The 14781-nt window shown below is 40.5% G+C and overlaps 2 protein-coding genes across 3 annotated transcripts; one reads left to right on the top strand and one right to left on the bottom strand.

Annotated features, from left to right (window-relative positions):
- Positions 1 to 1989: 1989 nt before the first annotated feature.
- gnb3a (guanine nucleotide binding protein (G protein), beta polypeptide 3a) lies at positions 1990 to 9417 on the top strand. Its single transcript, XM_044360212.1, has 9 exons — positions 1990 to 2196; positions 5249 to 5369; positions 5585 to 5730; positions 5987 to 6050; positions 7307 to 7469; positions 7592 to 7658; positions 7750 to 7951; positions 8048 to 8264; positions 8382 to 9417. Exons 2-9 carry the CDS (start codon positions 5313 to 5315, stop codon positions 8486 to 8488), a joined length of 1023 nt encoding a protein of 340 aa, XP_044216147.1. The 5' UTR covers positions 1990 to 2196; positions 5249 to 5312; the 3' UTR covers positions 8489 to 9417.
- Positions 9418 to 10042: 625 nt separating this feature from the next.
- Positions 10043 to 12833, bottom strand: cdca3 (cell division cycle associated 3). Of its 2 annotated transcripts, none has more exons than XM_044360175.1 (6): positions 12729 to 12833; positions 11855 to 12005; positions 11645 to 11765; positions 10623 to 11555; positions 10456 to 10520; positions 10043 to 10307 (listed from the first exon to the last, which is right to left on the bottom strand). In XM_044360175.1, the coding sequence occupies exons 2-6, from the start codon at positions 11984 to 11986 to the stop codon at positions 10215 to 10217; spliced, it is 1344 nt and encodes a 447-aa protein (XP_044216110.1). In that variant the 5' UTR covers positions 11987 to 12005; positions 12729 to 12833; the 3' UTR covers positions 10043 to 10214. The 2 variants fall into 2 exon arrangements, with proteins under 2 accessions (XP_044216110.1, XP_044216109.1); XM_044360174.1 differs by having other exon boundaries at positions 12724 to 12825.
- Between the last annotated feature and the right edge of the window lie 1948 nt (positions 12834 to 14781).

Raw genomic sequence — 14781 nt, 5'->3', positions numbered from 1 at the left:
AGTTGTTTGCGTCTGACCGATTTGTCATTTAATGCCCGCACCCCCCACTGCCACCCCACACCCCATTTATTCAAAACAAGGCCAAGAGGTCAGACACAAATTCCGGGCCGTATGGTCTAAACGCAATCTACTCTTCTTTTCTCTGTTGTACTGTACAGAGATATGGCTGATGAGAGTCACTTAAATAAAGACTTTAATGTCCAGTGTCGCTCTGGGAGGGATGCTCACATTTTTCCATCTTTATTTATCTTCTATTCCTCTCCTTTTCTCTATTTCAGTCTTCAATTAAATACAGTCATTGCTATGACACTGCCACAGTGTCAAATGAGGCATATAGTGATGAATGAAAGATGAATAAATACATTATATGTAAAAAAAATATGTATAAAATAGTGAACACAATGAAGTCACAGAATTAAAGAGATGATTACATTAAAATAAAACAATGAGTTAGCATCGGGACAAACTTTGATATGATTTTTCAAAAGATAAAATAATGCAAGTTTTCATCAAGAGAGGTTACAGTGAGGATAATGCATCATTGATCTTTAAATAGTAAGCCAAAGTCTCTCTCTTTTCTCTCTATCCTGGCCTGCCTGTGCTCGAGCGAGCAGAGGTTGAAACTACAGAGCTACATTTACCCTTACTGAATCAGGAAGTAGCCAAGACACACAAACACAGACATACTACACGCTTGCATAGAGATGTACGAAAGCGTGCAAACACGCAAAGGAGTCCACATTGAATCAGAAGCAAAATAAAAGATCATGATCAGCTGGTGAGGACTCAGGCTCTGTTTCATCTGAAATTAATGTGTTCTCCTCAGTTTCCTACATGGTTTATTATTTCAGGTGTGTCCACTTAAAAAGCAGAGAGCAGAATGAAACACACTTATGGTCAAGCTATAAAACTGCATATACAAACAATAAGTGTTTCGACATGTTTGTTCACAGCAAACTACTATGTCCTGTAGAGACAATTCACATTAAACAGTATGTAAGAATGGTGGCTGACTCGCTCTCCTGGCTGTCAAAAGTTGATTTAAAGAACTTTAAAGAAGTTGAATCAGAGAGAAATGGGTAATAAATCAGCAGGAATTCCTTGAGTGGGAAGTCAAAGTTATCAATGAAAAATGGTCTCACTGTCTTACTCAAGACCACTTCAGACGCGTGATATCTCAGGTCCTTTGGGTGAAATGTGCCCTTCCTTCTACAGTAACTGAGCCACACTACTGCCTGAAAGTACTGACTCATGTTTGTGAAAATGCTGCTGTTTCATAACTAATACAATTGATTCACTTTGTTAGATAAGGGGGGAACAACAGTGGTGTGCACACTCTCTAACGGACAGGGGTGAAAATGAAGACGGGCACTTCACGGTACAAGGGTTTGTTTTGTACTGTGGTTACACCAGAGCAGAACTGGGGCTAACCAAAGGGTTATTTGGTCCACTTCAAGGGTCCCTCTGGAGTAGCATAAGGTCATTAAGAAGGAAAGAGACACAGACTAGTGCAGTTACAGTAGCACATATCCTGCAAGTGTCCATGCCTCATTATCCTGTAAGTGTGAGCTGCAGTTATTCCCTTTATCACCACTTCACCCTGTCTGATCTCTGCTCTACCCGTAAACTTTCTAATATTAGCTTCACCTCGGGTTTACAAAACACAAACCCTCCTGCCAGTCATAGATCTTTTAAAGACCACCTCAGCACCATAAAAAGCCATGTTCCCAAGTCCTCTATTTATCTTATTTCCCCTCCCCTCTGTGATTTCCATCTCTTGGTTTTTGATTCGGATTCACCCCAGCTCATGTCTTGTGACCCCATAACAACACTCTGCACCTTGTTTGGTCCCCCCCCCGCCCCCCCTCCCCACCTCACCCTGTCTCCTCTCCCTTTCTGTCCCCCCCCCACCCACCACCACCACCACCACCCCACCCCTCTTTCTGTCCATCCCAGGGTTTATCCCCTTATCACTGATCTCCCTTCATCCCTCCAATCCTCATCTGTTCCTCATAGGAGCAGCGGAGAGAGTGAGCGAATATAGGAATATCACGCTGTGTGTGATGCCAAAAGTGAATAAGCGGGAGAAAGTGTAGTAACAGTCGGGCTGAACTTATGACAACGACCAGAGGGAGACTCCTGGAGGAAGAGTGATTAACAATCTGCCAAAACACCCTGAGAGGAGTCTGCTAATTGGTGAGTGCATGGTCATATGCTGCTGTTTGCATTTTTGGTTCTTGTGTGTTAGTGATGATGGCAAGAGGCGCTAGAGTCAAAGGGTCAGAAATTGGGTTGAAGGATGAAATTAATTCATAATTTGGCAAAAATTCCTGGAGGAATTTTTTGACTGTCATGATGTCACATTTCAATACCAAAAAAATGTCAGTTCATGAGTTGAAAAGTTGTTGATTTTAAAAATGCAGCAAACTTTCAACATAGTGTACTTGTGATCTTATTTATGACATGTTTTAAAAGTAATATTTAAATATCAAATATCGAAATGCCATTCAAAATTATACTGACACACATTAAATGCACCTATTTGTGTTTTATCTTGTGGCACACACATCAGAAGGATTTAGATCAGGGATCAGCATACAACGCTGGTTTTGTCGTATGGACTGATAATCTGAGGAAAAAACAAACTCCTTTTGTTGTCTGATTCTTAATACTGTCAGGCATAATCTGCATCATGAAAATAAGTTGAGCTGTTTTTCTGGATGTATCATGTAGTTTTTGTCATCAGCGTGGAAAGTTTAAAATCAAGGTAGTCAAATTTTATGTCTAAATCATCGACTGTCAGAGAAAATGACCGGGTAGCACAGACTAGCTGTGGGATATATGGATAAAATTCTCTATTACGATATGTATATTATATTTTATATCACGATATCAATATATATTGTGATGTACATGTAGTTTCTGGAGACTCTGAATGCCTGTTTTTGGATAATCCAGTGAATTAAATACCTGACAAAAAAAGGTACGTCATCACATTGATGCAAAATCATATAAAAATCCAATATTACCATAAAACAGTCCCGGTTGTTGATTTACAAAATTGAGCACAATAGTCTAACACACCCAGAGATATTAAAGAGATTGCTGAATGTTAAATGTTACGGCAAAATCGACAAATTTGTCTCACGGTGCGTATCGTCATATTACCCAAACCCTAATACGCACACAGTAAGTTTAGCGTTAACTGGCTATGAGCAAAAAAAAGGAAGCTACTACACAAAAGGCGTCACTTTATAGTCATTTTAATCCAATTAACAACATGTCAGCATTTTGTTTAAAGGTTTTGTGTTGCAAGTTGGACCACAAAAGCAGGACTTTCACTTGTAACTGGCCAAGACCGCTCAGCTGAAGAAAAGATGCAAACTCCAGAACATCTGCAGTCACTGGTCAGACTCAAGTTCATAGGCCCGGTCACACCGAAAACCCTCCACCTCTCACAACTCTCTCCGTCCCGTTCCTCCTCCTCCATCTGCCCCCTCCCTCATTCTCATCCCACTATCTACCCCCCCTCCCTCCCCCCCCTCCCCTCCCCATCCCTTTCTCCATCTCTTATCCAGATGCAAAGAGCAGTCAGTAATCGGATGAGAGCAGATTTGATTCAAAAGGCTTCCCTTAAAATCTCAGCCAGTAGGATTTAAAACTCACTCTCCTGCCTCGCCTCTTACCCTCCACCCCCTCCTCTCCCTCCCTTCCCTCCCTCTCTTTGACGGTGCTAATGCACTTCACCATCCAGCAACCCCTAGCAGTCATTTAATCACATGGAACAATGGCAGGGTCCCAGGAACAGAATGGCAAAAGGGTAATAGCACGACTAAAACACTCAAGCATTCATTACAACACTCATTATCGAAGCAATTTCCCATCTGGAATAAAGGCCTAAAATCCCCTTTTACCAACTTCAGGGACAATGTAGTCATCAGCAGTTTAAGGCTTTGACACCCATACAGTAGCTGGCGGCTGAGATGTCTGAAGCACTGTGCTACAATGAAGGCCTTAAATCAGCACTCTTAATTTAATTCCAACATGTTTCAGGCAATCTTACATTCACTTTCAGCATCACACATTGATAAAGGTTAGAGCCCACTGGCAAACAATTAAAGCAAATCTCTTTCTTGAGTCACTCCCTCCTTTACTCCCATCCTCTCCTTTTCACTTCAAACAAATTCTAGGCAAATCCACCTGGTCATGTGCTTTGACAGGGACACTCATTCAAATAGTGAAAGAGAGAGAAAGAGAGAGAGAGAGAGAGAGAGATTGCTGCAGGGACGCATATGATAAGATCCTCGCAAGTATCCCCTCCTATCAGTTTTCAAGGTAAGATAAAGGAAATAGTATCATGTCAATTGATTTCTTCATATGGGAGAAAAGTCCTTTGTAGTATCAATTGGAGGTTGTTCTTGTGGAGGTTGGTTATATTGTGCCGCTTTACCGTGAAGACAGTGTCATGTGTCATGCGTTCCTCTTCAAACTGCTCTGCTTCTGTAACAGAGACACATCTGAGATCGTGACTCTGCCTTTTTCACTTGTGCCTTGATTACATTTGTCACACTGTATGACTTTGCCCCATTAGGCGATTGGTTTACTGCTAAACATTGCTCATTTAATCATGACATTACCAAATTCAATAGCCATCAACATTAGGCGAGAGCTCACTGGAGTGTTAAACGCCACAAAACCCCTCTGTTACTGTTTTTTTGCAGAGAACTGAGAGCTGATACGGTGATGACATTATTACAGGACATACTGGTTTGTGTGTACATTCAGGGTGAGGATGTGTGCTCTCAGCAGGTGTCACTTCTTCTGAAGAACAAAATAATTTCACACTGGAATATTCATACCTCCTACGTGCGTTTGTGTCTGTCAGTGTCTGCGTGTCCACGCAAATGTGTGTAAGGGTGTGTTCTGCGGGCTTCCGGTGTGTGTGTGTGTGTGCGTGTGTGCTCCTGTGTGTTTATGAAAGTTTGCAAAGTAGACAGGGGCAGTTTGACTTGCAAAATAGCACTTACTTGGAGACTGGAGCTAGGGAGGATTAAAATCGTCCAGGTAGGTGCAGGTAATGAGGTATTAGTACAGGGAATGATGTTACTAGAAGACTGAGGGACACATGACAAAGTTTTTTAAAAGAATTCTTTTCTTGAATGTTTTTTTTTTTTTTTTTTTTTTTTTGAATAACTGAATTCTGTTTTTGTTGTTTCCCCACCTCTCTTCTTCCTTTTCTTCATTCCAGGATTATCAACTCACCTGTCATCTCTCCCTGTCTCCACTGGTGACAGCGACCAACAACCATCGCCATGGGTGAAATGGAGCAATTGCGAAAGGAGGCGGACAGCCTCAAAGACCAGATCACTGTCAGTAGGCTCATCTATATCATTTGTCAAAAAAATCAAAACAGCTATGTTTATCTTTAACATTATGAGGCTTTGCTTTCCATCATGACCTGAAGATGTGTTCTTCAAAGAAAATCCTCTGACATATCTCCAATTTGAAGTACATATTATTCATGACACATCTTAGGTCAATACTGACAGTAACCTGACCGCCTGTGTTTGTGTGCGCTCCCCAGGCAGCTCGTAAGGCGGTACAGGACACCACACTGCAGGAGGCGGCAGCTGGGATCACTGTGGTGGGCCGTGTCCAGTTGAAGACCAGGAAAACACTAAGGGGTCACCTTGCCAAGATCTATGCTATGCACTGGTCCACTGACTCCAAGTAAATACACAGCATATTGTGCACAAGTTTAAAGAATATCTGCCATTTAATTTCACACCCAAGATTTGATGTTTTTATATTACATTTAGCCCAAAATTAGAGTGAGGCAGGCCAGAAAACGCAAGAGGGAATTCTAATTGGTAGATTTGATTTCTGGACGACACACATTGGTTTTAACTGGATGACTTAGTGAGAACATGGTTTGGGGCTGTTGTTAATTTGTCACTAACACCTTATATGTATCCTCCACCACCAGGCTGTGTGTCAGTGCGTCACAAGATGGAAAACTCATCGTGTGGGACAGTATCACAACCAACAAGGTAGGAAAGAACAAGAGGGAGGTGTTTAACAATAAATGGTGGATGTAGGCGAATGTTGACAGTATGAAGCCATGAAACTGCTTTCACAGCTAAAACTGAACCAGGACTTAAACTTTGCAGAAGACATTCACTCTCACACACACGAAAATACATGTGTACACACATGACTGCACATGACAGCTTGTCTTTAGTATTTCTGTAAACATACATGACTAAAACTAGAAATACCGCCTCGCAGTTGTACACCTCCGCCAACCAGTCAAGTTGCAGTTTACATCCATGTCTGTCCAGACTCATATAACATTTGTAGTGAAGACTTTGAGGGAATTTAGTAAAAGGTATTAAGTGCATTTTCCTTGTATGTGTTCACATGTTTGGCCAATAAAGTTGATTCTGATAGAACAGAAGTTGTAGCCATGACAGTAGACAAAGCTTCAGATATGGATGTTGCTGCAAAGAAGGTCACAATCTCTCCTTCTGTTCCTGAATTATGGCATTGAATAATGGCCAGAAAAGTGTTTTTGCAGAACATTATGATGTCACAGTGACCTTTGACATTTTGGATATGAAATGTCATCACTTCATCATTTTATCCTATTAGACATTTCTGTGAAACTTTGTCATAATTAACATATAAATTCTTGAGTTATGGCCAAAAACATGTTTTGTGATGTCACAGTGACCTTTGACCTTTGACCACCAAACTCTAATTAGTTCATCCTTGAGTCCAAGTGGACGTTTGTGCAAAATGTGAAGAAATTCTCTCAAGGCGTTCCTGAGATATCGTGTTCATGAGAGATGGATGGACAACCTGAAAATATAATGCCATAAAAAAAAGAAGAATGAAAGAAACAAGAATCAAAGCTTAAAAAAAACATCTTCAGGCATTATTTATTAAACTCAGCTAATCTACTTCACCAGGATTGAGCAGGTGTGGTTTGATCAGATTTAACTGACAAAGACCTAAACAACCCACAAACTGTTGTCAGATCCTGATTCAAATGTTTCTAAATCCTGGTTGGTGCACGGATGTTTTTCTTTTTTCTAACTGTGTCCCGCCACTTCAAACCAGAAAAACAGAAATCTCAAATACTGAATAACCAAAACTGTGCTAACTTTGGCAGAAAATACTTTGTTCATGGAAGACCTTGTTGCTCACAGTGTTTGTGTCTCCCATTCAGATTAATTGAACTCCGTTTCTGTGGTTTAATGGTGGAAGACAAAGAATCTCACTAAGTCCTCTGTGTGTCCCCCAGGTGAACGCCATCCCTCTCAAGTCATCGTGGGTGATGACTTGTGCCTACGCACCTTCGGGGAACCTAGTGGCTTGTGGCGGTTTGGACAACATGTGCTCCATCTATAACCTCAAGGGCAAGGATGGGAACGTCAAGGTCATGCGTGAGCTGGCAGCACACACAGGTAATTAAGCCTCTTTAAAGTCACCGATGCTCTAATGTTGGACTTGAGTGGGTAGTTCTTGGATTTCATATTAGACAACTGTGTTATGTGGAGCTTCATATAGAATTTCTTTGGTTGCCCAGGTTACCTGTCCTGCTGTCGTTTCCTAAGTGACAGTGAGATCATCACCAGTTCTGGAGACTGCACTTGGTAATAATATAAAGATATAATTTACTTGAGGTGTACAACCATTTCCCTGTCTGCTGTTAAAACCAGATTAAACCCTCCTTGTTCCTTGCAGCGTACTATGGGACATTGAGACAGGGACCCAAAAGACCATCTTCGCAGGACACCAGGGAGACTGCATGTCCCTGGCCGTGTCGCCAGACTTCAAGTTTTTCATCTCAGGAGCATGTGACTTCACGGCCAAGCTGTGGGACATCAGGGAGGGCGCGTGCAGACAGACCTTTGGAGGCCACGAGAGTGACATCAATGCAATTGGGGTGAGGATGAGGAGGGTTTTAGTTCTGCTATGGAGACTTTTTTTGCTCAAAGCAGACCTAGATTTCAACTTTATCCTCCTCTTTCCATTTCTCCAGTTCTTCCCCAATGGTAACGCGGTGATAACAGGATCGGATGATGCCACCTGTAAGCTGTATGACCTGAGAGCCGACCAGGACCTGATCACCTACCAGGACTCCAGCATCATGTGCGGGGTGACCTCCCTAGCCCCGTCCCTGTCTGGACGCCTGATTCTGGCCGGCTACGATGACTTCAACGTCAACATCTGGGACTCACTGAAATCTGAGAGAGTGGGTGAGTACAGGCGGAAAACAGAGGTGGCATGAATTGAGCAATTGATTTTTTTGCAACATTTTCAGTGGTAATTTTTCCAGCTAACATCATGTTTTTCTCCTCTGTGTGGTGCTTCAGGAGTGCTGGCTGGTCATGACAACAGAGTGAGCTGTATCGGAGTATCGTCAGACGGCATGGCGTGTTGCACAGGATCCTGGGACAGCTTCCTCAAGATATGGAACTGAGGCTGTTCCTCGCCAGCGAGCAGGAAGAGAGCAGTTAATATCTGCCTGGGAGAAAGTGGAGATTTTTTTTTAAAAAAGAGGGAAGAATTTGGAGTTTGAGGGAGGGATGAGGAGCCACATAGGGTGAGAAGAGGGTATTTTAATTGTGCCAAGCCCTAATGTTGGAGAGGGGTTGTAATGTGAGGAATTTCTCTTCTCTCTGTCACATTGCACTCTCACCTTTCTTCTCACTTTATGAATTTGGGATGGGACAGGGGTTGGGTTGGGGGAGTCTAAGAAAAGATCATTCCTATCAATAGTTAATTAAACTGCGGTTCAAATTGATAACATATTCACATATATTGCAGCAATTCAAAGATCACACAATGAAAACAGTTGCCAAATGGAAATGGTAGCACACTGGATGAGATAGATTTGAGTATGTGTCAAGTTACAGCCCGTGTAGGTTCACACTAGATATACTAATATGCTGTGTTTTCTATCGAGCATAAGTTATGTCAAACGAATATTATGAGCATTTGCGTTTTTGTTTCAGACTGTTGTTTGTTCTTAGTTTTGGTAGATTCCCTAGATGCTTACATTTAATTCCTTTCCATTTTCTAATTTCAATTAAAATTGAGTTATAGTTTGCAGATGTCTACATTAGTGTTTGAGTTGTTTTGTATGTGATTGATGGACAATATTTACCAGGTTTTGGGGTCTCATCATTTGGACTAAACCCCCCCGGTAACTAGACCTGAAAAGTGCTTTGAGTCAACAGTTGAACTGACAGATGGGATAATAAAATGGTCTTCATGGTTCACTAAGCACTTACAAAAAACAAAAAAAGATGACCCATTTGTCTCAGGACAGGACTTTTTGTATGACTGTTATGTGGATGATAACAGCTATTGTGTGCATATGAGCAATACATATGAATGTGTACATAACAGCTTACCTTTTCCTCTGCGTGGTACCAGATAAACTTGAAGGACAGTTCATGTACATACACATAAGACCTGACTAGAATTCGGACTGCCTCTTTTTTCCAAACACTGGATACACAATGTGCAAAGTAAAGCAATACTACCTTTCTTAAAGACTGTCTAATAAACATGGGATTCTGCATTAGACATGTCTTTATTATGTTCTGTGTTTAAATGTCTATTTTTACAAAATCCCTCTGCTGGATATGGAGTGAGCCATAAAACAGCGATTTTAATGTTTTTACTGTAAATAACCTTTAGTACGTTTATAATGTTTGGATAAATACTCAAATATTTGTAAGATCCTATGGATAGACTTAAAAATGTTCTTGTTTCACATAAGAAGGCTCACTCTAGTGTTTATTACAAACTGCTAACAACCAGAGGTAGGGAAGAAAAAGCATAAACAGGAGTTTCACAGCCAGGAGCAGTGTAATTTAAATGGCAAATGTGAGTGTTTATTTTAGAAATGTTATAATTTAAAAGTTGGACAAAATTAAGTTATTAAAAAAAAAAAAAAATCACAAGGAGCACAAAAGAAACAACAGCAAAATGAGTTTACAACCAATACAAAGATTTAGAGCAGAAATATGTATGCAAATAATTTTATTTATATTTACAAAAAGGACAAAAAAAAGGATGGAAAACCACACAAAGTGGCAGTCGAAGAACACACAAAAACAACAATCAGTTAAAGAAAAACGTACACATAAAAACTTGATATAAAAATAACAAGATTCTGTACACATTTCTGCAGTGCATCATCTATTCTCCTTATCCAGAGCCACTGCCAGCACTCTGCGGTCCATCTGCCCGAGCCTCTGCTTATCGGGGGTGGACACCTTCTCCTTCATCTGGAAGTGAGGAGAACATTACAGCTCAGCGGTTAATTCAGTTTCTGTGTTGGGATTCATTTTTGGACAACTAAAATCACAGATATTGCTGTAATGAGTCAGAGGTGCAAATTAAAGTTAGTATCACTAGAGTGCTTGTGTGCAGTACCTGAGGACGGTCCCTGGGCGAGTTGGTCTCCTTGAGGATCTGCAGCGGGGAACGGCCTTCAGTACCTAGAAAAATAAGAAAAAGCGGAGAGAAAATTAAGCAACAATAATATAATACAATATAAATATTGTTATAAATAACGCAAAGCCAAAAATCTTTATACACACCCTTCTGCTTCAGTTTTCCTGACAGTCCCTTGTTTTCATTGGTTACATTCTTGACAGCCACGCGGACAGCAAGAGGAGAGGAGCCTCCTTTTCCGCTGCGCCCTTGCACTCCTCTGGCTCTCAGCCCAGTGGCACCAAACCCTCTTCCCAACCACTGTGGCTTGAACACCACTTGACTGGGACTCTTTGAGTCAAATTTGGGGCAGCGGATACTGGTGCAGACTTGTGGCTGCTCTGGGCTGGTGACAGCTGGTGGCTCTGATGGGGTGGATGCAGGAGGCAAAGACGATTCTTTAACAAGATCTTTTGTTTCTTCAGGAGATGGCACTTTCTCTGCTTCCTCTGGCTGCGTAGGAGATGTTGGAACTGGGGAATCAGCTGGATCAGTGGTTAGGGAAGGCTCAGAGGGGGACTCTGGTTCAACAGTGACGGACGGAACGGCATAAGAGTGATCCACACTGCCCTTGAGTGGCTCGACATCCTCACAAGGCACTGGAGATGAAGTGCTGTCACGGTGCACCTCAACAAAGATCTGAGATGAGGTTGCTCCCTCGTGGCAAGTTATCAGGCTCATGCTCAGTCTCTTGTTAAGTGGAGATTCTGTGGCTTCTTCGGCCTCCTCCAGGCTAATATCTGCCTCCGTTTCTATTTCCACCTCCACCTGGGGCTCCTCAAGGAGCACAAAGGGGCTTGTGTTACCCGCACTCTGGAGAGAGGTCAGCACAGGGGTGGCCAGGAGGTTAGCATGCTCCACCAGTGAGCCAAAGTTGCGGGGCAACTGAGGAGTCAGAAGGGGCTCAGTGGAAGCCAATTCCTCATCCTTATGGACCTCCTCATCCTCCACAGCATCTTCAAAGTGTTTCTGAGGGGCTTCATCCTCCGTCTCATTGTGGAAAAGCATACCCAGCCGACGAGCAAAGGACCCAACTGTTGCTATAAGGACAAATAAAGATAAACGTGTTACATGGCATTTTTTAGGCGATAAAAGCCAAACTGAAAGTTATTGTTTACCAAATAGTTACCTCTCATGACATCTCTGGCAGGGGTGCGGGAAATGCCAACAGAAGGTGAGCGAGGATCACTGAAGGCCAATGGACACTCACTTTTCACCTCCACAGGAGCTTTAGACACAATCCCACCAACCTAAAAAATATTTAGAATTGTTTATCCGTTTTAGATACCCCCCCCACAGTTTACAGTATGTCTGGTAGTGGGTCATGCAGATAATCTACCTGAATAGGTGTGCGATCGATGCCCACTGAAGGAGAGCGTGGATCTATCAGATGACTGACTCGGGTGTTCTTGATGGCCGGTTCTGGTTTTACTGCTGCAGGCACAGCAATCTTGCTCTCGCTGGATCCCATGACGCTTATTTATTGTTACCTGGCTCACAGGTAAATACAACAGAATAGAATACAACTTTATTGTCTACAAGCTCACTAAAACATAAAAAGCACAACAACAGAACATGCAGCATAGAGAAAATATGGTAAGAAGACACTAAAATATGAAAACACAATGCACTAGAAATATACAATAAAATACTAATTGTTGTTGTAACAACAAGGCCACCAGTGCATTTCCATACAATGAGAAACTTGTGCTCTTCTAGATGCTCCTCAGTAAAGGTGTATACAGCAGCCATACTACTATCACACGCACTGTATAGTATAAACAACTTAAAACAAAGCATAAAACACAAAAATTAAATAGTGTGGAGAGAGATTTGTGGCTCAACCTTCAAATTTAAAATGATGATAATTTAGTGCCTGTATATTCTGAAAAAGAAGCCTCGTACACTGATACATGATTTCAAGTTTACTGTAGCTTTGCATTAACTATGAAAACATTTATGCAACGATTAAATAATTAGTTGTGAATCAAAGAGCTAGCAAGCAAGTTAACAACAAGCTAGCATAGCTAACGCTGAGGTCAGGTCAGTTAGCTTGAGATTTCGTCATTTCATTCATGAAATCGGGGGAATTCGTATCGTTGCGATAGTAACTGTCGGTATTAATTAATTTGAATGAGTTAGTATATACTATTATAATTTACAATTATGAACCGAGACGGACAGTTTCTTATATATTTTGTAGCTTACCTTACCACGGACACAGTCGATAAAACGTTGCTGCTGCTGCTGCTGTTGTTCCTCCTTTCACTTATTCCACACTTGAGATAAACAGGGGCGACACGCTACTTTTAAAACATTTAAATGGCGGGGTTGCGAGCGTGTTATTTTTGAATGAACCAATCAGCATGCGCGTCTTCGCCTCCTTCTCGGCGCTGATTGGTTCAGAGCACGGCGTTCCAGAAGTGGGCGTGACGTACGGCTGATAACATATTTGAACGTTGCAAAATAACAGTACATGCTCAGTTTATGACATGTGGAGGGAATAAATGTCACGTTACTTATCCTCCTGAAACATGCCACTCCCTTATTTTCTTTTCTTTCTCTTTATTGAGTGCATTATCTATTTATATATGTATTTATTTTTGTCCAAAATTCAATTACAAACCTTTAGGGCATGTTTCAATAATACAAAACGTACATTGGTGTTGAAACAGTACTTAAGACAAAGAAATAACAAATACAAGGGAAAAAAACACGTTTAAGTGAAATTAAAATAAGTTAACTAAGACTGGGGGTCCTATTCAAGCAGCATAAATAAGTCCAATAAAGAAAACAGTTTCAGGGCATGCATTGAGGAGATTTTGCAAATATCTTGAGTTCATTCTTCCATCTGTTGATATGGGACTTAACCTTTAAATATTTACATATATGAATGAAGTGTTTACCCAATAAAATCAAGTTGTTTACCAGAGGATCCAATTTTTCTCCTTCATAAGAACTCCAGCTTTAATCGACATCACATTTAGAGGGTGCAGCAAAATGTCCTTAGATTGAAGCTTTGAAATGAAAGCCGTTGCTGCACAGGTTCACACTATTGACTGTATATAAATATATATTTATATACAGTCGATGATTCACACTGGAAGGACAGCCTCAAATATCCCTCCACAAGTTGTTATTCTATTTAAATCTTCCATACAAGAAGTGATTGGGTGGACAGATGTCATTCAAAATTTTAAATGTCACTTGTTTGCTTTAGGTAGGATTGGATAGGACAGATATGCTTCCTTATTTTCTTTGTCTCTGTTTTCTTGAAGAACATGTTTTCTTTTCTATTGAGTGCATGAATGAACATGAGACAGTCTTGGGATGCAAACAACCATGCAAACCATGCAAACAACACATAAATGAAATGAAAGATACACCCATATAACAGTTTTTACAGCCGTCTGTAAGAGCTGCTCACATTCTTTATGAAAAACTGAGAAGACATTTACATTTATGACTACAAAAATGACTATAAAACTTAGCTAAGAGTGTTATAAGGTTGATTATGTAAGCTTTTTTCTTTCTGTTGTCACTTAGAAACCCAAACAGTACATGTGTATCAGGCCACTCCCTTGTCAAACTGGCTGAAGGAAAGATTAGATTTCATGACTTGATAATTTTTAGGGAAATAAGAGAGGACAAAGCACAAAAAATATATCATGACTTTCTACATTATCTGTGGAAATGCATTCCCCCCATTTCACTTTGTAACAGAAATTAACTTAAACATGGAGGCTGGAGGGTGCCAATCATTATAGACTTCTACAGTGTTTGTATATAATCCATTAATGAATTTTCAATACATCAAATATAATTTAAACGTAAATGGATACATTTATTGATAAAATAATCAAAAGGCAATTACATTTGCTACTTAATAATTGCATTTCCTAATTGAATTGACTTTATTCCATTAACTTGTGTATCCGTTTATCATATTTAATCTAATTTGTTTCCTTTTTTCAATTTTTTTTAAACATACTAATTGATTCTTTTTAAACACCATTGTCTATAATTATATTGGTAACACAATCAAGGCTAAATACTTACTAAAAACAATGACTTAAAACAGGCTCATATCTCATATATCAACTGGAATTAAAACTCCAAAATACATTCTGAAACACAAGCCTGTTTTTCTTACTTTACTTTCATTATTTATTACATTTAAGATTTAAACTCTTGGTACAAATGTTCCCAACTTGCACACACTGCCATCTGTTATCTGTATCTGGTTCTATGTCACCTGGAGAATTT

Source organism: Thunnus albacares, chromosome 8, assembly GCF_914725855.1.
Source record: "Thunnus albacares chromosome 8, fThuAlb1.1, whole genome shotgun sequence".
NCBI classification, from domain to species: Eukaryota; Metazoa; Chordata; class Actinopteri; order Scombriformes; family Scombridae; genus Thunnus; species Thunnus albacares.
The sequence above is the reverse complement of the archived record's forward strand: the minus strand, read 5'-3'. Positions and strand labels throughout refer to the sequence as shown.

Coding starts and splice junctions, on each gene's coding strand:
- gnb3a (XM_044360212.1), top strand. CDS start 5,313: ATGGGTGAAATGGAGCAATTGCGAAAGGAGGCGGACAGCCTCAAAGAC. Junction 5,370..5,584: donor GCCTCAAAGACCAGATCACT/GTCAGTAGGCTC, acceptor TGCGCTCCCCAG/GCAGCTCGTAAGGCGGTACA. Junction 7,952..8,047: donor GTGACATCAATGCAATTGGG/GTGAGGATGAGG, acceptor CCATTTCTCCAG/TTCTTCCCCAATGGTAACGC.
- cdca3 (XM_044360175.1), bottom strand. CDS start 11,986: ATGGGATCCAGCGAGAGCAAGATTGCTGTGCCTGCAGCAGTAAAACCA. Junction 11,556..11,644: donor TGCCAGAGATGTCATGAGAG/GTAACTATTTGG, acceptor TTGTCCTTATAG/CAACAGTTGGGTCCTTTGCT. Junction 10,521..10,622: donor AGGAAAACTGAAGCAGAAGG/GTGTGTATAAAG, acceptor TTATTTTTCTAG/GTACTGAAGGCCGTTCCCCG.